General features: G+C 36.9%; 1 protein-coding gene across 8 annotated transcripts in view; it reads right to left on the reverse strand.

The window, feature by feature from the left end:
• FAM184A (family with sequence similarity 184 member A) overlaps positions 1-26,102 on the reverse strand; it is a 72,805-nt gene that overhangs the window by 24,662 nt on the left and 22,041 nt on the right. For all 8 annotated transcript variants that reach the window (XR_010439535.1, XR_010439534.1, XM_064707960.1 and 5 more), the window contains exons 2-9: positions 22,150-23,004; positions 18,972-19,107; positions 15,785-15,966; positions 14,924-15,121; positions 11,566-11,688; positions 7,672-7,833; positions 5,729-5,850; positions 5,388-5,538 (exon numbers count right to left, since the gene is read on the reverse strand). Coding sequence is in view for 6 of the 8 variants with exons in the window: in XM_064707960.1 (XP_064564030.1) it covers positions 5,388-5,538; positions 5,729-5,850; positions 7,672-7,833; positions 11,566-11,688; positions 14,924-15,121; positions 15,785-15,966; positions 18,972-19,107; positions 22,150-23,004 (1,929 nt within the window). In the remaining 2 variants the exon portion in view is untranslated. The remainder of the gene's footprint in view (positions 1-5,387; positions 5,539-5,728; positions 5,851-7,671; positions 7,834-11,565; positions 11,689-14,923; positions 15,122-15,784; positions 15,967-18,971; positions 19,108-22,149; positions 23,005-26,102) is intronic.

Genomic DNA, 26,102 nt, shown 5'->3' on the forward strand with positions numbered 1-26,102 from the left:
AAGGTATGTGCGGGTTATTCCTTGTAAAAATTTCCAGCATCCATTTGACAGCAAATCTTCTAATGCAAGGATTACCCAGGCTGTGGAACAGGCCAATAATCCTTGTGGGGAAAGAAAGCAGCGTTTCCTGATTTTGTTAATGTGGATGCACATCAGCTCTGCAATAAGCACCTCTACACAGGCAACTAAAGATGGAGAAGTAACTGCTTCTGGATGAAGCCTGATCAAAAGCCATCTATAGATGTGCACAAGAGCTCAGGGATTTTTCTCAACATTCCATCAACAGCTGAATAATCAGGATTTTTAGACCAGTATGTTAAGACTGAGCTTGTCATTTCCTGAAAACTACCATTTGAATAATAACTACATCAGAAGGAAATATTTACATTTTGATACACATCAAAGTTTCTCCTATTTACTTTGACAGTTTAAAAAGGAGCATGTCATCACAGAAACAAATTCTGAAGAGGAAATATCAACATATTTTTCAAAAAAGAAGTCTTTGCAGTAGGAAAAACAAACAACAGCTACCAAAACATATATAGTATACTTTAGTTCAGTCTTGCTGTACTACTTCGGGTATTCCCATTGATAGAAGACACATTTTTGGTGTGAAAAGTTGACAAAGTTAAGAAAGAAGAATGTCACAAGTAGCAAGTATGAAGCTACTTAAGAATGGGAAAGCTACATATGGGAAAAAATAATGACAAAAACATTCACTTTCCTGGGACATTTTACTGAAAAGTAAGGAAGACAGGAGAAACAATATTTGCTCAAATATAGGAAAGTCCATCCACAATGAGAACCCTTGATTCTGTCTACTGAAAAAAAACATATCACAAGAAGAAACAGATAAGAAAAATACAAATCTTAACCAGTATGTTTCAGTGCCCAGAAATGAAGGTTGCACAAAACAGACAAAGAACATGCTTATGCTTTCAAAAAAAAAAAAAAAAAACCAAGAAAATGCCAGCTATTTTGGCCCTGGCTGAAGCTTTCTCAGCAGTAAAATGTTTTTAAGAAAGGCGTTAAAACCCCCTTATAGAGCTAAGAGGAATGGAAAGGAGCAAGCATATCTGAATTCACTGCATATTTCATTATGAAACCCTTGAATGGATTGACATAGAAGTACTAGGTGCAATTTACAAGGGAAAAAAGGAAAAAGTACTTTCTCCTTTGTCTTCCAGAATAATTTTGTTTATCAGAGAGAAAAACTACACATTTGGTCTCTATACAATGATACAATGGTTAAATTACCAACCACATCGAAGTGTTGATGGTGCTTTGCAACCAGCAAGAAAGTGTTTAAGCATTTAATCAGCTGAGTAGCATTTCATCCCAAGATTCTTTTATTCATAACAAAGCTATACTGTTAGAATAACAATAACCCTACCTGCACTCTGTGAGGGACCACTTAGCATTACTGGTATGAAAGCAAAATCATTACCTAGCTTTATGCTAGAGCTAGATACCACCTCTCAAACATGCAACAAATAGAAATGGCAGAAATTTGTAGATGAGAATAACATAATTTTTAAAACTCAAATCAGCTTAGTACACTTTATGGGCATACTTTTCTTGATTGAAACTGTTTGGGTTTCTTTTAATTAACATTTTTATCTGTGTCTGCTCATTCAGCTTTCCAGCACCAGTCAGCAGCATTCCCAGGTGGGCATACTCTAAGTTGTATTTTTCTACAGTTTAGGTAGCTATATTTAAACCTGTTTTTTCAGCCCTTTGTGATTACATAACCATTTCTACACTTTAAGATAGGCGATACACTTCCTTGTAGCTTGTTTTCAAATCAAATCAGAGATGCATCAATACATATTACAAAATGGTACCTGTATTGATGAACATTTAATTTCTGAATTCAACCTTTATGAACAGAAATTATACAACTAAGTGGTGAGCCTCTAGACACTTTCTCAACATAAAGAACACATATCGGCCGCATTTGCTGTCAAGTCAGGATTTACAAATTTTTAGCAGAGACTCTGGTCTTGTATTGTTTTGATAAATCATTGTATAATATTACTGGTATAGAGCAGACCACTATTTCAGGTGTAAAAATCTGAATTGCAGAAAGAGAAGCTGGATTCCCTCTCTTCCTAGTTTTATACAGGCTTCACACCTTTCAAATGGGCTTTAAATACATCTTCCCACAAATTAAAACCAGGGTGTAACAAATCCACAATTTCACAGCACTACTGCATTATCTCAGGCAGTACTAGTTCAGGGTAGAATTTCTAAGACATTCCAGGACCTGCTTATTTCAGTACCTTATCATTTCTGGAGGAGGAGACAGAGGAGCATCCTTATGGAGTTTGTGGATGACACCAAGGTGGGAAGAATGCCCGGGTGGAGGGCAACACAGTGGAAAGGATGCATTGAAAGAAATGGGCTGCCATCCGGAGGGACCCATCTAGGTTATAAATACAGGCTGACAGGAACCACACAAAGTTCAGCAAAGCTAAATGCAAGGTCCTTGAGACAGGAAGGACCAAACCCATACACTGGTCCATACTGGGTCACAGATCTGCTTTGCAGAACCTTGCTGACAGTAGGCTAAACGTGAATCAGCAGCGTGGTGTGGCAGCACTGAGTGCCAGCTGCACACTGGGCTGCAGCAGCAAGCAGCAGTTTGAGGGAAGGGACCAGTGCTATGGACTTGGCCCTTACTGCACATCACCTGGAGGGCATATTGCTGCGCTGTGATGTCATAGCGTGCCTCAGTTTTCCAGTCCTTCCCCAGGTGTCAATCGCCTCTGCTTTCCCCCACCCTGCTGAGCACTGTCTGTCAATCCTGGCATTCCAGAAGGGCGCTGAATGATTGGCAGAGTTCAAAAGATGCCTTTCAGCCCTGGGGGACATTGGGCCATCCAGGTGTCATTCGTCCCCTGAGACTTCCACCCCTTACCTGATCCCTACCCCTTCCCTCCCCCTCTCCCCAGGGTTAAAAGGAACAACCACCACACGATTCAAGGTTCTGGTAGAGCTGTTACGAGATTCAGAGGCCTGTGTGCCAGGAATAAAGCTCTGGATCTAAACCCTCCAGCAGAACTGACTCCTTCTCCTTCACCTTGCCTTGAAGCTTCTCCACCAGAGGCAAACCTGAGCTCCTGCATGCCTGGACTTGTCCCAAGTGCCCAGCTGCAGCATCCAGCCAGCCAAAGGTGTCTCTGAGGTGAAATGGTCAGCTGCTGCCTTTGGTCAAGCAGCAAGGGCCAGACAAGACAGGCACGTCCCATCCGGCTATTCCAATACCATATTCTATTATATTATAACATTTAATATTAATATTAAATGTTATATATTATAACATTTAATTCAGAAATTAAATGTTCCTCCTCCATCTCATTCAGCTTTGGTACAAGACACATGTTGATAGACTTGCTCATATTCAGCAGAGAGCTACCACCAAGAAGGCTGGGACTGGAACACATGTCCTTCTGAGGTAACTGTTTGCTCAGGCCAAAGAAGAAATAGCTTTGTGGGGCTTAATACTTTTCCAGTACCTATGAGGTGGTTACAGAGAAAGTGGACCCAGTCTTGCTACAAAGGTGTACAGCAGAACAATGAGAGACTACAATCAAACTGAAACAGAGATGGTTCTGTCTAAATAGAAAGAAAAAGCTCATTATGAGGATAATTAAGCAGTAAATGAGATTATTCAGAGATGCTGTGGAATCTCCATCCCTTAGAGGTTATTCAAGAACTGACTGTACAGAGCCCTAAGCAACCTTTTAATTCAGTGCTGAATTCAGCCTCCTGAGACCTCTTCCAGCCTAAGCAAGTCTGTGATTCTGTGATCCAGGTCACCTCAACTCTCAGAGACTCTCTTTTGTGTACTGCAGTCAGGAGGAACTTACTAAAAATCCATTTGTCCAAGAGTTAAGTTATAAATCTCTTACACTATGGTCTGGAATTCTCTCTCTTTCAGCTGTAATGGATAAAATACAGATTTTTCCAGAGGGAAAGCTTAATTCCCTACTACCATTTCAATCTCTGTTAAATACTACCCAACTCAAACAGTGGTATGGAAAAAAAATAGTCCTCACATGCTATTAATCTATTTGCATACAGTTCTGATACAGTAAAAGATACGAAGAAAAAAGAAAAACAACCATTTTGCATATGGAGACCTTTTCCTATGTCCAAAAATTCTCTAGTAAATTCTCCTTACTACAGTGAGCTTTCTCATTCCAAAATTTCTTGCACAGGCAGAAAAAACCATTAATTTGTAACATGGTAATTTTCCACTCTGGAACTGCAGGTTAGATTTAACATGGTATTTTTCAAAGGCAGAGATAAAAGTATGTTAAAACTATGGAAAGCTAAGTATATCCCTTTCAAGGGATATTCTACCTTTACAGGTAGAAGTAAAGAAAGTAAATGAACTTGGGTAATGTGAAACTTAGAATAAAATTAGTCCAATTCTCTTTATGCTCCTGTTGTAAAAAGTAACAGACCAAAAACTTTGAAAACCTCCAGCTTTCATGAGCCTAAACCACAAGACTTGAAAAGCTTAAATTCCCCTATCAGCAAAATATATTGTGATGTGCTCCTGGGAGAGGCTGTATATTACAATGTGTGTTCAGTTATTAGACTTCCCAAATTAGACAGCAAATTAAAAGCCATCCCACAATAACACCCTGAAATCACTTTAAGTCATTTCAGTCATTTAATGAGTTCCAAAATCTGTTACTCTTACTTTAAACTATGTTTGTTCATTATCAGCTATTTATTCAAACTGGAGTCAATAAAATCAGTTCTACAGCATTTATGGCTTGGAAAAAGTACAGAGCAAGTATTTTCTTTGAATTATCTAACATAACTGAGATGATAAATAAGAATTACCATTAAAAAACCTCAGTATTCACACAAGATTATCCCAAAATAATGGCCAAAATCACTTAAGACATAGCTGTAATAAATGTGTCATAAAAACTGAGACACATTTTGACTTCTCAGAGGCTTGTACAGTGTTATTCTTCTACACATAGGGGATTATTACTTTTGTAAAGATAGGGGATACCTTTAAGTCCAAACAACTAGCATTGGTAGATATTTAACAGCACAACAGGCGAGCAGACAAAATCAAAACAATCTTGTAGTAAAGAAGTGAGTCTGTCAGCATCCTCTCCCTCCTCCTCCCCTCAAAACTGTAAAAATTTATTCACACTTAGTGTAAAGAACAACATTCATATAATTAAAATTATATCCACATATTATTAAAATCATTATTAGGTTAAAAAGCCCTATGCTAACAAATTTCATTTAAAAGCCAGATATCACAATTGATTTCATTCACTTAGTTGGTAATAAGCCACCAACAATTAAATTGTAATGGCTTTCCAATTCTCAAGGACACCATAGTTAGTTACCTGGTCTAAAAGATCTTCGACCTTTTTTTGCCATCCATCCCTTGCTGCATTTTTTTCACGTTCTTTCAGCTGCAACAACTGAGTCATGGCTGCCTTCTTGTCCTCCTCATGCTGCAGCCTCAGCTCTTCACGAAGCTTATTACATTCCTGTCTAAAAACAAAGGACAAATAACTAAAATGCAGTGGGACCATGTGCAAGAGGTACAAAAGAATTACAATCTCAGTAATAATTGGAAAATCTTAAATAACAGAAACATTTGCCTTACATTTCATTTGATAGTACAATTGCATACAATATATAGTTCATTTATTATTAAAGAATAAAAAAAAATAATACTTGCCGAAGATTTTCTGTCCACTTTATTTCCAAGTCACGTGCCATTCTGTCAACTTTGAACTTTTCCTCCTCTCTCATGGCAGCAATCATTGCCTCATGCTGTTGTCTCTCTTGATCCAGTTCTCCCTGCAAGTACAAACTTTACAATAGAGACTGATCAGCAGCAAAAGTGTATTTCAAACCTAAGTGAGTGTATTTATAATAAAAATATCAATTACAGTTGGCTCATAAATTTGAACTACAACTTCTTCACTGTGAAATTCCTAGTTATGCACAATTAATGCTTATACATCTCCTGATATTTCTTATTTGTGAAACAGAAGTCTGTATTCCTATAAAAAGCAATTTTCCAGTAAGTCATTCTGTAATCTTTTCAAATACCATTAATGTTGAATCACAAAATAATTTATGTTGCAGAGAACTTCAAAAGGTCAACAAGTCCCATTCACTGGAGGACTTACTTCACAATTAGAGCATGTGGCTTAGGTCCTCTGTAAAGAATGCTTTGAATTTTATTTTTAAAATTTTTTTAAAGCATCATATATCCAGTATTTGAATTTCAAAGTTTGAACCATCTGTATGTGATACAAAGTTCAAAGTTCATTTCTGTTTCTCAATGGGACATGCCTGCTAGAAACAAGGTTTCACAGCCTGAACACAGGGAACACCTTTAAAATTCCCACCAATTTCTGCTGAAATTTTACCATAATAGAATAGGTACCACCTAGAAATACTACTTACATGAATGTTGTTCAGCCGTGCTTGCTTCGTTCATGAAGCAAACATAGCCCCCTAAATTGAATTATTCATTTTTAAAATGAGACCTTTTCTGCAGCATTTTGACAAATTTTAAAATCTGTTAAGATAAATTTTATTGCCAGTAGCCTACTATATATGAATATTGAAATTTTTTAATAGGTGAAGAGAGCAATACTAGTTCATAATAACATTTAGAGACATTATAAAAAAATACAGAGGAAGTTATAAACTATAATATGGTGCACCTCTAATGACTGTAGCTGAAAGAAATAAAAAAAAATACCATTAAGCTGTTTCAGGCTGGTTTTGCTAAGAAAGTATGAATTTATGTTCAGTGAAAAAAAAATATAATATTTGCTGCTCTATGTCAAATACTTCTGTGATCTTGTAAATGTACATTCTATACTGAGGAAACAAAAAGGAAATGTTTGCCCAGTATTGCAATCAATAAAGTATTGACAGACTAACTGACAGTTCTACTTCCATCTAAGCCAATTAAAATGGCAATATATTTGTGCCTAGGCAAATTAATTGCTTAATGGTACAAAGTGGTCACATTTTCTAGATGACAGTCTGCTATCCTTACAGATATTGCAGCATATAACTAAAAATTATTCTCAAGTCTTTACTAAATTTCCAAATTCAAGCCTGAAATGAAGACTGTGCCCATTTTCCAAGGAAAACATGGCATACATATATTCAAATAACTCATCAAAAAGATTTCTGTGAATTTCAGAGTTAGTAAACTCTGGACCTTGTTTTGCATCATGACATGAACTGTCTGAAATTGCAAGTGTTAACTCATATCCTTTAATGAAATTCTATTAAAGCCCTGAACATATTTTGTATGGATATGTTCTGGCAGCTACAACTTAGATTAACCATACAAAGATATGCCTGCAGCACTACCTGTTAAATACTAAAAATGTTCTGAAAACAAAAAATACCCACCCTGAAACAACCAACCAATAAAAATAAAAATAAGAAACCCCCAAGCTCCAAAAGAACCTATCCTAGTTTCCATTTTTTAAAATTTCTTCTCAAAATAGAAATCTCTCCTTTAATGAAGCCATATGATGATCCTTCTGTCATGGGTACCCCATAACACTTCTAGCTATTTTAAAAACAAGACCAAAATCACCCTTATAACTGCACTTTGCACAATTTATTCTCCAACAGCACGGTTACCTCAACACTGTACAGTGAATCTGTGGTCTCTCGCAGTCTTGCTCTAGTTAATTCCAGTTCTTTCTGGAGTATTTCCTGAGCTTCTTGAAGACTGGAGATGTGTCCTTCTGCAGTCCCAAGGCCTTGCTCACTTTTTCGTACTAGGTCTTGCAGACGACACACCTGTGACATTACAAAAAAACCCCGTAATTTCCATAACTGTTGCTAATGGCAGCCAAGCCATCCTGGTGTTTTTCAGTGATTCCTAATTCTGACCTAGACAAATTTTTAGTTGCACTACCTATTCTCCTTAAATATCACTTAATGCTTCTGTATTTAAAAACAAATTCCTGTAATATTATAAAAGCAAAGACTCAATTAAAGGATTTTTACAAGTAAAAAAAAATATATCCAATGTGCTTGAGGCATGTTGCAAGGAAAGGAGCTACATAAAAGATACGAAAATGCCTCTTAGTTTACTGTAAGAAAGCAGATTTTAAGCAAATTAATGAGAGAGATTTCAAAATACATAAACTCTAATCTAATATATAAATTAACCTGTGCTAGCGTTTAAGTTTCTGTTTTCAGATTGTTACCTGTCCAGCCTGTTTAAAACTTAAACTAGAAACTGTACATATAATGTAATAATCTCCTTAACTGCTATGTAACAATACTCTTTTTTCCTGCCTGTTTGTGCTTCAGCTTCCCACCTGTAAAATGATGGGAATGACTTCTTTGCTTCAAATAAAAATACAAGAGATTGAACACTGTTCACCAGCTACAGGAAAGAAATAGATTTTAAGTATGTAGGTTGGAAAACCAGAAAAATGGGAGGCAGGGAGGAACAAAGAACAGCAGTTAATTGGAAGTATGTTTTCTGCCAAAGCAACAGTCTATGCTATTGCCTTTGTAAGTTGAGATAATTTCATTCACAATGGGACAAGTGTCACAAGAAAACACTAGCTTTTGGATTACAGGCATGCACAGTAAGAACTGTAACCACTCTTCCTGTTTGTTAGAATAGTTACATACAAATACTGTTTATAATACACACAGAGACACCACCTCTCTCTTCCAGAACTCTCTCCCTCTGTCAACAACCTGTCAAGTGTTTAAAAAGTGCAACTCCTCCTTTTCTTCTCAGGATGGAATGCAAAATTTCTTTGGCATGAGAGATCTCAGTGAAAAACTCCTGTAAAGTTGAGCACACGTCTATGTGCTTCTTTGAGTTATATTCAAACAGCAACTAATTCCCTACAGAGCACAGCTACCTGAAGGTAGCAGTGTTACCTACATGACAAAATGTCCCCAAACTGTATTGATATCCTGGTAGTGCTCTGTTGTCCATGTATCTGATAGTAGCATCATATGAACGCAGTCCTGTAAATCTAAGGATATGGGAGCAGGCAGGAATGCCACTCATAGGGCTTAAGATATACTCTGCTGTTTAAAATGATCTTTAATAACATCATCAGAAATCCTTTGCATGGAAACAGCAAGTCCTTAGATGACTGTACCAAGTGATACAAACATATCAACATGATAAAAAGCCTGGGCTGGTCTACAGTGAAAGGAAACAGATCTATAAAGTGAACAGCCAGTCTCATCCTGAGACATGCATGAGAAAGCCACTATTCTGACTTAACCCAAACTCCCAAAAAAATCTCTGGCAAGTATTCAAGATTACACTGCTCTTAAATAGCTTAGTACTAGAAGCAAGCCTAATGAGGCTTGAATCTTTCCCTCATCCTTTAGCTAAGATAATTGCCACCAGAAAGTCTGTCAAAAAGAAAAGAAGATGGCACGGGCTCAAAAGCAGCTTTCTCAGCAGGGAAGCTAGAACTGAACAAGCAACCACAGAAAGTAAAGAATACAGGCCTACTGTGTTAAATGACTTCTGTAACTTAAAGCAAACAAACAGAAAGAGAAGCAACAGTAGCAATGTAAGGGCAAAGCTAATGATGTGTCAGAACATCACAGGGGAAGCTTCTTCAAGGTCAGTGATGGCATTGAGAAACTGCTATTAGTTGTCAATAGAGATCTAAGGCCAAGCTGTGGTTGCAACTGAAGCACTTCTGTCATGTGCTCAAGATAAACATAGTAATGAAATAAAACATTTCTCTTCTGCACTACATGGAGAGGATTTACAGACCAACCCCAGTTTATTGTCTGTATGTTTTCTCTCATTCTATCACTATGCACAATATATGGTATTACACTTATCCTGGCAAAGGATTGTATGTAAACTTGAATACAGCAGCTGGACGTAGCTCCCTATTTTAGTCTTCTGTTTCTTAGCTTTGTCTCTGCTTGGCTAACTTTCATGTTGATGGAATTTTCCAAGCCTGAATTTGATAGCAGTTGGATAACAGAAACTCATTCTTAAAACATTTCAAGTTATTTCCTTCAAGGAAGTAGCAAGTTTATTGCTCATGAAGCCAAGAGACATTGATAAAGAATAGCTAAATTTAACCCTACAGTGCTAGATGATGATAGAATGACAAAAGTGCTCTACTCAGATCTAATCCAGAAACAATGAAAGTTAGCATACAACAGAGGAGTTAAATCTAAAAATAAATAACTAAACTTCCTGTAATTTTGAACTGAAAAATAAAGCTGTGTAATATTTTGTTAAGATGCATAACAAATACATCATATTTTCATCACTTTCAATGCAGGTAAGCATGCTGTTAAAAGAGAAAGAGCAATTCCAGCTTAAACTTGCACCTTCTCTAAGCTCTGAAACAAAGACACTGGCAGCCCTAAGGAGGAAGAACCCTCCTGTTTAAAGAGCTACTCTCAACTGACTGATCAGGAGAGCTGCTGAACTCTAAAGGCAGGAGGTCCAGCTACTCTGGAATGTATAATCTCTGGCATATCCATCTATCTGGTAGGTCCTACTCTGAAAGTTCATGGTAATACATATTTTCAGAATATATACCTCAATATATAATAATCAAATACATTATGAAGTCATTAATATAGTAATGTATTAATAGACTATTAATACATTCATATATAATATATTAACAAGTAAAATCTATACTTTTGGAAGGGCAAACTTCCCTATTTAGTATATTGAAAACATGCAGATTTTTTTCTTAAGCTAGTTTAGTATTTGTGTAATTTGCAAGTTACCAGAATGAAACACCTGCTCTCTCCATATACTGTACAGTACAGAAAGCAGCAATGAAAAACTGTGCTGCAAAAAAAAAACTTAAATTCATGTTTGACTCTCTCAAAGCAAGCACTAAAATCATGCATAGGGCTTGCTGAACAATAAAGCTGATGAAATATGCTCTTGAAACGAGCCAAAAGTTCCAGAGAAAAATGGTTTGATGTTTTTGATATCAGCAGAATGTACTTCTAGTTTCAAAATATTGTATTGTAAAAAGGTTGTGATTTCCAACTAAAAAAAAAATTAAAACTGACTTGACACATGATACATTTAACATCAATTGCATATACCATGACATAGCAAATAATTTGGGTCCTACTAAAAGTACTTCATATCATCTTTTGATGAAAATACAAGAAGATGATTTGCAAGTCAAGAAACTGACCAGAATTTATGATATGTTAACCATAACCAAATATGAGTTTACATCTAGTTAAATTTCCCTCTCTCCTGATGTATTTTGTGTAGAGGTCTGTGTACCTAATGAGAAGATAAAAATAGTTAAAAATAAAAAGCTGTTTACATCAGCTGTTTACATCTCTCTTGCTTTGTTAATTTTGTAACGGACAATAAAATCATTCCTCAGAAGCAGTCAACTAACTTCCCATGCTTTAAGAATATTCCACTCTAAACAGAAGTAAGGCATTAAACACTCAACAGCATAGACCTAGACCTGTCCTGGAGTCTAAGATCACTATTGATGAGATGTGGTAGTGAAACAGCAAGTTAGTCCTTGCCTCCTGATTGGCAGAAGTCAGCTTCGTTGTCAGCTCTTCCTTCACGTTTTCCAGCTGCTGTCGGAGCTGATTCTTATCATCCTCCAAATGCAGTTTCTCCTTCTCAAACTGCTGCTCCAACTCCTTCAGAAACAGGAAGGATGGAAAAAATATTAAATACTTGCCTCAGAGTCATTGCAAAGTACAGATCTACCACACAGAAATGATTCTAACCAGCATAAATACTTGTGATCTCATCCCTTTCCTTAAACTGTTAGAGCATGAATATTTATTTCCTTTTACAATATATGTAATTTTCCAGTTTATTTTATAATTTAACATCCTTAAATCACAAAATAAAGACTAACAGGACTTTTCTCTCAATTACTTCTCAGTTATGAAAGCTTTCAAAATATATCTACTTTCACAATTTTTCAGTCTGAGCTGAAAGAAGAATTTTTCATTTTCTATAAAATTACACTGATATATCTGCATGTCTTTCAGCCTTTACCCATCTATTTCCTACAAATAATCCCTACAGGAAAGAATAAATCTTAAAATCCAGATTGAGCTCTGTGAAGTTTTTTAGAATGTTACAATTAATGAAAAAAACACCCCAGACCATATATCTACTACATTTGTGTAGAATCAAATTACTTTTCAAGTTTAACTATATGGAAAGAAACAAGTAACACCCTTGTTTTCATCAACCTTTATAGTGTAATAGCCAAATTCTCAAAATAACTGCTGGATTAATTATATTTCTCTTACATGAGCCTATGTTGTGTGTGTGCATATATACACACATAAATGTTAGACACTTTCATAGTTTTAAGGAAAATTATAAATTTATACTTCAGCCTTAATATTCAGAATACATTTTCAGAACAACAATTTCTTTAACAAAATACTTTAAAGGAAACATATCAAAATTGAGAGTTTTATTACATATATCAGTGAAATATACTATACAGCTCATAATACTGTGAAGTTTAAGTGAAGAAAATTAAGGTTTCCAAGCCAGGTGCTCCAGAATCACGCCATAAAAGGGCTTCAAGGTTTTCTATGGAGCTAGAGCCTCTTTATTAACTCCTTACTAGGGGCTCAGCTGAAATGCAAGGCTTAGTATCAATTAAGTGCCTCTGTGCAGACCTGGCCTCAGGTTTCCTAAAAATCAGTATTATCTCAGAAATAGCCATGAAAATACAGACACCAGAGCCAGCCTGAAACAAAAGGTACAGTATTGGTAAAATTAGGGGAAACAGGGAGAAAGAACTAAAGTATTAAAGAGGAAAAACAGTCACTAAAAGATATAAAAGTCTAAGGAAACCTAAGGTTTCCTGCTGCAAGACAGCAATGTAACGTCAATCCAGCCAACTCCAAGAAGCAACAGAGGCCAAGCCTTCCTCATTCAAACCCAAAGATGACTCAAGTGTTTTGCGGGGGGTGGAAAGCACAGTAAGCAGCTTCTTAGTTCTAGCACTGCTTTAGGGTATGTGTCAGGCAATAAATGATTCCTGTGTACATTGCTTGCATGATCTCTTCACTCATGGTAGAAGCTGGTCAGTGACAGAACAGAGGGCTACACTGCCACAAACTCATTACTAAACAAGGTAAAACTCAACAAGTGCCTGCCTTCTTCACTGGGTCCACATGAGTCAACACATGGGATAAATGCTCCTTGCTCAGTGAAACTTGATCAATTTGTCCTGTTCATGCTGAAATCTGCTGTCTGCAAAATCCCACTGGTGCTATTTAGACCCTATCCTGATAACAGAGCAATTATTTCTCTGATGATACTTGTCAGTACAGCTGTGCAGTACTGCAAAATTATTAGCAGCTCTATTTTCATAATCCTCCTGATGCCATTTTTACAGCTCATTTTATGGATGGAAATACTGAAGCAAAAAGAAATATTTGAGCTATTTTTTGAGTCCTATTCTAATTCTGCTGAATTCTCTTCTGTTCCCCAGATGCATTTCCCAGGCTTCCAATCCAAATGAATCCTCATGCCCTCTATCCCAAGGCTCCTGGTACCATGCCTCTTCCTCATACAAAACTCAAATCTGCTCCACATTTAAGCTTGACTCTTTTCTTCCTTGGATTATTTGATCACCACAGCATGTGCTTAGTGAGACAGGTTTGACAAAGGAGACAGTGAAATCTGATTAGATTTAACATCAGTGAAATCAGATTGACTGAGATCTTGATCCCAACATCACTCCATAGCTAGATTTTTCTTGTTAAAATAATTTCATATTTCTCACACTTAGAGAGGTGTTCCCTATATAAACTAGTTTAGTGATTTAAGAAAAAAAGTTTGTGATCTCCTTTTGTTTTATTCTCCACATTATTTTAGTAACAAACAAAACAAAAGAAAAAGAACCCCACATCTTACTGAAATAAAAGAAAAAGATACACAGAAACCCTAAGAGACATTGTCTTAATAACCAGCATGTTTAAAGTTCTAAAGAAAGTAAACCTGTAAGATCCAATGCATATATGTCTGAGAACTACTTCAATTACTGGGTGACAAAAAAAATTTTTGTATTTATTAAAAACTGACCTAAGAAACAACATACTGGTAGAAAAATTTACAAAAACAAACCAAATTTGTCTGAGATGCACATCACTAACTACCACCATGGTTCTTGGTATGTTTCCTGTGAATACATCAAAAGAAATGTAACAAAGCCTCAAATTAAACACTTAATCCTGTATTTCCTGTGCAAGGCAAAATTTGTGTATAACACACATCCAATCAGATTAGGAAATAATAATTTAAAAATGGGCCTCATCCTGAGAATGTAACGGCCATATTTGTGAAACAAAAAAAGCCTTTCAGTTTCAGGATTCCAGTCAAAGGTAAATGTATAGTTGCTGGAGAGTGAGCTGCTGTACAGTACATAATTTTATGTTGCACACTTAGAACAGCTGTTATCATCTGAATACACATACAGCTTAATAAAATATCAGTCCTAATAAAATATCTTTCTGTACTTCTGAACTGTCAATGAAAATTTTAAATAAATGTTATAATAATATAATCTTTCATCTCCTTCAGAAGAATGGATCTTGATATACCAACCCTTCTGAATATGGGTCACAAATCCCAGGAAAACAAAATTATTATACTTGAAAATACATTTGTATAAATAGAGAATTTATCTTCTGTATGCAGACAAGTGACAGTACAAGTGTGTTTTTTTCCTGCAAAAAAATAGCAAAAATATTTGCTATTTTTCTAAACACTAAACAGTTTCTTCAGAGGCTTGCAGGTAATTCCAAATTAAGTTTGCCATAAAACAAAACCATTCAGTACAAGACGCAAACTGTAACAGTTGCTTTTTGTTTGATTACTAGGAAAATAAGAACATACCATCTGCAGTTTCTTCTTATCCTTATTAGCATTACTGTGTGCAGCCTCAATTGCAGTATGGTGTTTCCATGCCAATTCTTCTAAGGTCTTGGAATGAGCCTCCTTTAACTGTGCAGCCTCTCCTTCCAATCTTGCTTGTAATTTTACCAGCTCCTTCTCATAATATTCACGTTGTGTTTCCCTTGCTTCATTTACTTTCTATAAAGTACAGGAAAAGAAATCTATTCAATGCTTAAAAAATCTGAACAGTAGGAGTAAAAAAATACAAAAACATTACTGATGACATAAATCTGTAAAAAATTAACTTCCATATAAAACAAATTGAGCAAACACTAAGCACTGACTACGTGATTCAGTAACCAAAAAGGCAATTTTAAAAGATCCATGCAAAACAATACATACTTATTAAAAACCTAGTTTTTCCTCTATTTAATCTGGGAAAACAACAATCAGGTATCAAGCCTATAGAGAATTTCTGTTTAGTATTTTCAAACATGTTCAATGCATTTTCAGCAAATGGCTTTTTAAACTGTTCCTTAATCATTTCACATTTGTCCTTCCTCAGACAATTTAGATACTAGGCATATACACACAAGGTCATAACTCAAATGAAATTGTTAGAAGATTGTCCAAAGCAGTCTGACTGCATTGGACAATCTTCTAACAAAGAAGCATTTCATCTGCCTTCCCTTTAATCTCACTTCACACTCTACATTAGTCATTCTTTGTTGCTACATGATACTTGAAACATACTGGTCCTAGTCTGGTCATATCAAACAAAAATTAAAGCATAATATTTTCTTGTCTGAGAATCCCAGTGTTCTCTTGTTTTATTCAACTAAAGCCAATAAGCTGTTTAACCTTCTCCAATGCCAGAATTTGCTGCCTTTGTCGCTCATCCAGACTCTGTGTTTTGCTTTGTAATAAATTTCTTTCCTCTTCCAGCTGGGACAATTTTTCCTTTAATCTAGACTTTTCTGATTCCAAGTCTCTGATTGTAACTTCTTGAGTCATTTGAGTAGCTTGAAGCATTCCAATGTGACCTAAAAACAAAACAGCTCTTTAAAACCTCATAGCATTGGTTTCATGCAATTGAAGTGCACATTTATATTCCAGTGATAGCACCACTCTAGTGGAAGCTTGCATATGGATCTCCCTTGTCTTCCCTGCAATACTTATCTTCCTCTCCACTTCTCACTTGTTTAGTTTTATTGTAAAATGCCCAACAACAGCAGAGCACTTGCTGCTGGGGCACCTTTCATTTCAATTTTCCTCGCTCAAAGTTGCACGTTGACTCCCAAAGGAAAGCAGAATTAGTCAATTGTAAGAACACTGAAGAACTGGATCCCACCTAAACCTGTGTATTTCTATGCTAGAATAAGATTGACAACAGAAAGCAGAACACTGATGTCTAAAGATAAACATGCGATTGTTTTATCAAACTCATAATTTAGCTGGCAGACTAGATACATAGCTTTATCTGCTGTAAAACTTAGGAAATTACACTTTATTTTGCTAAAGGTATATGACTAAAAGACATAACAAAACTCTCTCTACAGTAAATAGTAAAGTATGATCTAAATCCTTGCAGGTTGGAGGCTTCCTTTTAATTTCTTTATGTATATTTTTGGGAAAAAAACAAACGAAGTACAATTTCAAACTACACAATATAATCATCTGTCCTTCACATAACCAGCTGACAAAAGTTTGACTTCAGAAATTTCTGTCTGTTCTTCTTGATATATTTATTATTGTAGGTAACTGACTAGAGCAGTGAAATTTCTGTTATTTTGGGAGAGGCTTTGGAGTGAATAGAAGACTGTTTAGAAAAAGAGGATACTTCTAGTTAGGTCCAACTGAAAGATGAGAGGTACTATTGACTCTGAATAATTTTCTACTGTTTTTTTGTAGTCTCAGTTTCTAGGAAAGACTGTTGCTTTCCTTCTCATTTTATTATAAATTTCAAAAATGACAGGTTGGATGACAGTGTCGTTTTATAACAAAGCACTGCTTTTAAATATAAGTCACTAAGGAATAGCTATGAAAGTGGAGTATATGCTGTTTCTCACATGACAAAATCACTGAACCTCATGATTAATTTCCATTTGTTATAAAAAGCAAGATGTGCCAAGAAGGAAACTGTTTGTTGCCTGTGGACACAATGTGAAGGGAAGAGCTATGAGATATATAATGAAATTCAAAAATTAAAAATGCCTCAAAATTAATAGTATTTTCATTAAAAATGCACACTTCTAATTGTACTAAGCCCTGGAAAATTCTAGAACTTTTTTTGACATTTTTGTTTGTAAAACTGAAAACTGAAGACTTAGGACAATGGATATGCTTAGGTTCTGAAACATTTTTAAAAAATTCTTATTTCAAAAGTTCAGCCATTTAAGGAAGATATTTTCAAACCCAAAATTTTATAATCTAGCAATAATAATAATAATAATATGAGAATTTTCATTTTTTCATACAAGTATGTCATACATATTTCATTGTAAGTACACCTAGACACTGATCTAGAGCTTTTGTCCTTGCAATACCAACACAGAAGACAGCTTTCCAATTCCTCATGCTCTACAAAAAGAGGTATGAAATACAGCAATTTCCTTAAAAGTTGGGAATCTCAGGATAAATGGAAGAGTATTTTAAATGCACCAAAGAGACTCAACAGAGTGTTCTAAAATTGCAACACGATGAGTAAACATTCTTTATGGTAATTAAGTATGAGAATTCAGTTTCTTTGAGGACAGATTTTTGACCGTGTGAGCTGATAATCAAGGAGATGGCAGTGGACCAGCATCAGAAACCATTTCCAAACAGGCTGGCACCCAATTACCCCACATGGCAATGGCTTGGTGGCACCACTGCAAACGGGGATCCTGGTTCTTGTTGCACAGTGATGCTCTAAAACAAAGAGGTACTGCAGACAGCACCACTGAGCTTGGTAAAGCTGAAAACCTCAGTGCCAGAGGACACCAGGGCTGGCCTCAATCACAGGCTAGCTGACTTCATGCCATCAGTAATACAGAAAAACAGCCTGGGTATTTATTTCCACTACATTTGGGGTGGCCTGGTGAAACCCTCTCATGCTTCTGCCTAAGGAATGAAGCAGCAGCAGCTTTAGAGTGTATGAGAACAGGACTCTCATACAGTCATGAAGTTTTCTATGACTGCCTCACAAATCACCTTTTGGAGGGTTAGATGTCCATTTTACATTCTCTCAGCAGCAAGCCTATTCCTTTTAGCTGTTTGATCTAATAGGATCTTGCAGTCTTGGGCTCCTGCTGGTTGCTATACTCTTCCAACATATGGCCTAGACTGGGCTTGTGCTGATTTGTGTGGAAAACAATCAAGAATTGTTATAATTGGTCTAATTCAAAAAAGCCAAAGATAAGCCAGGGGCCCCTTTTTAAGCCCTGGAACCCTACCCATTGTATAGCTATCTAAGTTCAAGTACTGGCCCATGCCTACTACTGAGCACACTAGGGAGACAATGCCAAAGACAGAAAAGAAACCTGCACGTGCACAGTCAGGTCTTAAGCTATTTTTTGTGCCTTTCCACATGACAGCAACTACAAAGAAGCAACGAAAGCAGCTATAGAGAAAACTTTAAAGAATTTATTATTCAATAAGCTGCAAATCTTCTGACAGTAGGTATAAAGGAAAGTACCATAGCGTCAGCAAAAAGAAAATACAACTGAAAAAAGGTGGAAGAACAGGAAGCATGTCTCAGTTATTATGTGGAGAAGAGATGCAGAGCAGAATTGTTCTGTATAAGCACAGTTCCAAGGCCTGGAAGATACGTACATGCCATGCCATACAAAGTACAGCACTTGGACAAATGAGTACATAAAAAAGGAAATTTAAGTACAATGCATGTGATAGCAAAAAAGTTTAAAAAACCCAAAACTCATTGGAAAATTCTATGTAAAGCATTAAACAGTCTTTAGGCACTCTAAACCTGCATGAGGCTGACAGAAAAAGAAAAGGCTAGAATAAAAGGATGAAGTTTGTTTCCAGATTAAGTTACTGACATACATACTGGCTTTGAGAACAAGATCAGTGGCCTGCTGCTGTAAGCGCTCTCTAGCAGCTGCAAGCTCGCTTTCCACTTCTTTGTGTTTGCTTAACAATGACATCTCCTCCTCCTTCACATCATCTAGCTGTTTTTGAAGAACCTAGAGGAAACACATAATACTTGTTACCATCATATACAATCATGACAATTTAAATGAACATTAGATTAAAAGGTAGAGAAGAGACCTTTCAGCAAACAAGTCTTATTTACACAAAAGCTGAAATAGTGCAATATTATTCCCATATTCATTGTCTATTATATGCAATGCTTCAAACATACTTTTTGAAGATCAAGATAATGGGTACATGGCATGACAAGTAATGCATAAGAGAAATGTGACAATATTCAAAAGGTACATGAAAAAAAAAATACTATAAAATGGTCCACAGAGTCTGGGGGTCAACTTTAGAAACCTGGTTTCTGGTATCTGAGAGTTTTTCACATTAAAGAATACATTATGTGTTCACAGCAGTTTAGTGTCCATTGCAACTCAGAGTGTTTACTACTGACTCAAATTAAGTGTGGAGGGAGATACATAAAATGAAAGCTGGGCAGTTACTTCTATCAAACATTCCCAGGGTCACTGTTGGGACCAGCACTCTTTAGCACATTTCTCAGCAGCATGGGCAGTGGGATTTCTTGCACCCTCAGTGGGCTCACTGACAACACCAAGCCCTGTGGCACAGTCGACTCGCTGGAGAGAAGGGAAGGGATGTCATCCTGAGGGACTTTGACAGGCTTGAGAGGTGGGACTGGGCAAACCTCATGGAGTTCAACAACACCCAGAGCAGGTCCTGCACCTGGGTCAGGACAAGCACAAGTACAGGCTGGCTAGCCCTGGGGAGAAAGACTCTGGAATGAAAAGCTCAGTATGACTTAGCAATGTGCACTCACAGCCCAGAAAGCCAATCATGTCTTGGGATGCATCAAAAGCAGCATGGCCAGAAAGTCACAGGAGGTGATGCTGTCCTTCTACTCTGCTCCTTTTAGACCCCATCTGTACTCCTGTGTGTCCAGGTGTGGCAGCCCCAATACAAGAAAGACAAGGATCTTTTGGAAAGAGTCCAGAGGAGGCCACTAAATCAATCACAGGGCTGGATCGCTGGATCTCCTATAGAGACAGGCTGAAAGAATGTTCAGCCTGGAGAAGAGAAGGCTTCAGCAGCCTTCCAGTATCTAAAGAACGCCTAAAAGAGCTAGAAAAGGACTTTTGACAAAGACATGTAGTGATAAGACAGGGGAGAGTTGCCTTAAATTGAAGGAACATAGGTTTAGATTAGATATTATGAAGAAATTATTTTCTTTGAGGATAGTGAGGCACTGGAACCAATTGCCCACAGAGGTTGTGAACTTGCCATCCCTGGAGGTGTTCAAGGCTGGATGGGACTCTAAGCAAGTTGGTCTAGTGCAAGGCAGCTCATAGCAGAGGGTTTGGAGCTAGATGATCTTTACTGTCCCTTCCAAGACAAACTATTCTATAGTTCTAGGATTCTAAAGTTTTCTTATGCCTTAAATCAGATGTACTGATTCACAACAGCATATCTTGGAGAGTGTAATGTGTTTCAGCCATGCAGGAGGGAAAAGAAAATATTGTTCTGGTACAAAAGAAAATACAGATGTTTCATAATTCAAGTAACTAAAACAGTAACATTTCAGAAACTAAAGTGGAAGAGAGAATTGGGGAAAACACTGTACAGGATGTGTAATGAAACAGACACCAGATGTGGTGAGATTATGCATTTCAGCACCTCATCCACAGTCATCAGAGTAGGACCTGATCTTAAAATCTGTAGCAGATACTGCACTAGACTCTTCCTCTTCTTTGGGAACAAATTTCCTTTACTGTAGGAACGACCAACATACAACTGAATTCACCTTCACCACAGCTTTCCATAAACTCACCTCCTGAAGCCCCTTGCAGAAGGGGCAAAGATGTGTGATGAACTGACTGCAGGCTCCCTTCACTACCCCCCTGCATCAATGTAGGGGAAGTGGATAGAGAACTGGGAATAAAGTTAAGCCCAGGAAATATGAAGGGGTGAGGAGAAAGTGCTCTTTTAAGATTTGTTTAACTTCTCATTATCCTACTTTGACTTGATTGGCAATAAATTTGGTAATAAATTTGGCAACAAATCCTTTTCCTGAGTCAAGACTGCTTAGATCATGATGGTAACTGATGAGTGATCTCTCCCTCTTATTTCAACTCAGAAGTCTTTCATTACAGCCTCTCTCCTCTCAGAGAGGAGAAGAGTGGTAGAGCAGCTTTGGTGAGTACTTGGCATGCAGCCAGGATCAACCCAACACACTAAATAAAATTGTGTTGGAGTTTAACCCAGTAAGCAGCTAAGTATGGCACAGCCAGTTGTTCACTACTGCCAAAGTGGGACAAGGAAGGGAAATGGAAGGGCAAAAATGGGAAAATTCGTGGGTTGAGATGAAGAAGATAGAGAAAACAAAAGCCACACACATATAAGCAATAAAAACAAGGAATCTGTTCACCACTTCCCATGGGCAGGCAGGTGTTCAGCTGTCCTTAGGAAAGCAGGGCTCCATCTGGCATAACACTGACTTGGGGAGGCAAAGACCATCACTCCTTCCTCCTTCCCCCAGATTTATATGCTGAGCATTACATCATGTAATATGGAATATCCCTGTGTTCAGTTGGGGTCAGCTGTCCTGGCTGTGCTCCATTCCAGCTCCTTGTACATCCCCAGCCTCCTCATTGGAAAGGTGGGGTGAAAAGCCAAAAAGACCTTGACTCCGTGTAAGCACAGCTCAGCAATAACTAAACCATTCCTTAATTACCAACACTGTTTCCAACAAGTTTGGATTTGTTTTCAACAAATCCAAAACATGGCACCCCACAAGCTCCTATAGAGAAAATTAACCCTACCTGAGCCAAACCCACTAACATACTGAGTGTGCAGTATTTCAGTTGCCACTTGTGAAAATATTGTTAATTAAACAATTAAGTCCAAAGTAGAAATAAATGAAAAATAAATTGAAAATGACAAGCATATACGAGTGATGGAAAATTAAGTTTACACACTCTAATAACCTCAACCTAACAGCCACATGGAAACACTGCTTTTATAGGAAAAGAAAATTCACAGTCTTGGGAACAACATATCATCAGTCTCACCTGAACGTTGTTTTCTGCAGTTCCTAGAGCCACCTGAAGTTTTTGGCATTTTTCCCGAAGGCTAGCAGCTTCATCCTGGACCATCTGCAATTCAGTTTTAAGTTTCCCCAGATTCTTCCGTAACATACTTTCCTGGTTCTGAAATTCTTTTCTTAGCTCCACTTCTTTCTCTTTGCAGGCATGTAGACTTTCTGCTGTAAAAAGCTGAGATCTTTTCAAAGAGTCAAGTTCATGCTCATAGAAGGACTGTGCTTTGCTGAGTTTGCCTTCATAGTCCTCAATGAGCTTTTTTTTTTCCAGCCTTAACTCTTCAACCTTATTGTTCAAGTCTTCCAGCTCCAGTCTGTGCAACTCCTCCATTTTCTCTTGCCCCTTACTTAAAGTAGCATTCTGACTCTGATGAGTCTTCAGAAGTTCTTGAATTTCAAGCCTGTGGGCAGCTTTTAACTCTTCCAGAGCTGTACGCTTGTCCTTCTCATACTGTACTTGCAATTGTATGAAACTTCGTAGCCTTTCCTCGAATTTCTTTCTGATCTCTTCTACTTCCCTTGACATGGTCACTACACGTTGGACATGCTGAGCTTCTGCACAAAGCTGCATATCTTCAACTCTATCCTTATATGCTTCAAATTCTGTCAAGGCCTGATGTTTCATCTTTTTGTGATCTTCCAGTGACTCTTCCAAAACCTGAATCTTTCTCTTGAGATCCATTTCTTCTGCCACTTTACTTTTATACTGCAAGATCTTCTCTCTGGTCTCTGCAAGAATTTGTTGGATTTCTTCTTCATGAGCATCCTTAAGGGCTTGGATAGCTGCTTCATGTTCATCATTTTTAGTGTTCAAAGCATATATTACCTGCAAACATGAGATAATATTATATTAAGAGAAAAGGCATCCTGGTTATCTGTTAAATCCCAATAAAAACATGCCTAGGTACTCTGAAAGCTACTTCACCAATCTGGCTTGTTTCCATCACACAAATAAGACACCTCATGTTATTAAAGATGCAACTGCATAAATGCGGTGTTAGTCATGATATCCTTACAGATCTTAAAGAGTAGGGCAGTTTTTCTGTTTTTCTTAAACACCTAATTTTCCTAATGAAAGCTTTGTCTTTATAGCCATGTTGTTGCTGTAAATATACTGGGGGGGGGGGGGGGGGGAGGAAAGCACACTTAAAAACTAATTTCAAAAAACCCTCAAATTTATTTGGAATAGTTCAAAGCATAGACTTTAAAAAAACCTGAAGAGATCTTCCTGTTGGAAAATAACACACAGAGATATATTTTTTGTTCCAGTTGAATTTCTTGTGATATATATCTCAGATCCCTCCTTTCCAAACACTACATGTTCTTAAATATTTCATTTCAAAAACATCAAAAATGCAAACACTAGTTATTCTGGATTGTAGTCTTGATGGTTGCCCAGATACAATTTCACTTTTGACAGTTTATCTAGTAAACATTTTGTGTCTCCTAAGGTCTAAGGTGCCTTACTACATAAATTCACTGACTTCCCATCTAGTAAGTCAGCTGAACAGAAAAGTTCAGGGCAGGGCAGCCAGCAATCCGGGGAGCCCAGGGAGCTACATAGTTCAAGAAGGCTGTGAAAGCAGCAAAACCACAAGCATTCAATGAAAGTTTTAAAATAACCAGATATATCCTAAGGGATGTTTCAACTGCACCACAACATAGTAGCTTTTGGTTTTTAACTAGGAAGTACACATAAGTATGTGTGCCTGTATAGGTGTACGTCAGTGAATAAACTATCCGTGCAATAGGTGGGGTTAATGCAATCTTTGCATTGCTTCATGAACTCCAGCAATTCTCCCCATTCTTCCTACATATACAGGCAGCAGAGCTATAAAACACATCTGTACAAAAAAAAAAAAAGGTCTTCTGATTAGTGTAACTTCTGTATCTTAAAAATTAAGAAGAAGCAACAAAAATGAACAATGAAGAAGCAGCAGGGGATTTTCTTTTTTAACTGAGGACAGAACCTAGACCAGACCTCCATCAGCACAGAACCAGGCAACAGAGGAAGTTGTGCTGACTAGCCCTCAAGGCTGGGAAATATGAAGAAGGCACAGAATTGACACCAAGCAAAAGCCTCTATACTCCAGACTAAAGAAAGGTGTCTACTGTCAAACGTTCAGATGAGCTGCGAAGCTCAAAAAAGTTATTGTAAATGAAAGAGCAGATTTAAGACTTAGGCCATGGTGTTCCTTTGTTTGTTTGAACAAAAGTCCAGATGTTTATTCTAGATTTTATGCCTTTTATGCATTTTAGTCTAAAATTTATTCTAAATTTTATGCCTGAAATAACATACCCCATTCTGTTACCTGAGCCACAAAATCCCAAAAGAACAGGCTTTAAATTACAATTGAAAAGAAAAAGGAAAAACAAAAAAGTTCTGAAGCAACATTAGATGTAAAAAACCCACCCCCACAGCCTCACTTATCTTTATATACCAAGAAATTAACTTAAAAATATCGCAAAAACCACTTTTACCTTATTCTAATCCAACTTTTTAACAAATGTACATGCTACTTAATAAAAGAGGAAAAAAATATAGGTTTTCCATAGGTTTGGCAACTTGCTTTTAGTACTACTTACATATCTGCAGGTATCAAGGACATTTTCGCTTTCTTCCTCCCCAGATAAAAAAAATAGAATAAAATTTCCTATTTTGAAGGAGCTTCATGGTACAGAGACTCACAAAACTCTAACAAAACATTGCAAAAAATGATAACTAAGCCACATGCAATCTCAATAGCAAAATCACAACTATTACTGAAATGCCCTTTACCCAAGGTTTTAACCTTCTGTATTCTTATTGCCTTTGGTGATGCCAACAGTAACTCCTGATCATGAAGCTTTCACCTCCCTCCTGGTAGCAGCAAACAGTCTCAGCTATTGGACCCCAAAGGCTTAAATCCCTGCTGGTTTAACAGTGTTTAGTGTTCAACTTCTTTGTTCAAATTAAAAATTACTTGAAAACAGAGGGTTTGGGGTTTTTCTAAATGTTATATGCACTATCTTGCATGAATAGGCTTCAGTTTTGGTAAGAGAAGTAGAAAATGTAGTTTAAAAAGTACTATAAAAAATAAATCTCACACTTAATATCAGGTGATTATAATAAGCAATTGCAGAACACTAGGTCAAATCCCACACTCAAAATAGTCCTTGACTCTCATCCTTGTGCACATTAGTGCCATAATGTTTTTCACTTCAGGCAGTGTTCCAGTCCCAAGTTATGCAGCACCATGATCTGCAGAACGTATTAATCATAAAGGATTTTCAAGGGTATTATGATTTAGCAATGGAAACCTCACTGAAAAGTCCAAGTGAAAAATAAATCCATGTGCAATGCCACATTTGGAAGATATCTTTAAATTCTCATTATTGACTTGCTCCTTACTAAAAGCACTGAACAGAAACAAATTCAATTCAAATTCAAGCACAACTCGTACCCTAAAAGAAGGGCATTCATGTCTTATGGGAAATGCAAAAATAAAATGCATGCAACTGAATATTTCATCATAACATATGCCTTACAGCAGCCTGAATTCCAGCTCCATCAAATTACTATAAACCTCACTATTTTTAAAGAAACGGAATAGCTGTATCAGATTTTGAGAATTTGACCCACTATATTAACATAGGAACACAGGGAAAAAAGTCTGTACTAAGAAGCAAAAGCAACTTAAAAGCACTTCAATGAAACGCAAGCAGAAATTGAAGTACCTTGGAGCAAATGAATACATTTAAAGTTCTAACTAAAATAAAGAGCTCCTTCTCAAGTAAGCTTCTGAAAATTGAAAAGCAGTAAGGTTACAAACATTGGAAGTAGGTAGATAAAAGTTTTGCACTCTCTGTTTTTAAATGAGAGCATGAATCCCTACTAAGCATGCTTGTAAATGCTTTTTAAAATGATTTTAAAATCCCTGCAGC

The sequence above is a fragment of the Zonotrichia leucophrys genome, chromosome 3, assembly GCF_028769735.1.
Source record: "Zonotrichia leucophrys gambelii isolate GWCS_2022_RI chromosome 3, RI_Zleu_2.0, whole genome shotgun sequence".
In the NCBI taxonomy this organism is placed as follows: domain Eukaryota; kingdom Metazoa; phylum Chordata; class Aves; order Passeriformes; family Passerellidae; genus Zonotrichia; species Zonotrichia leucophrys.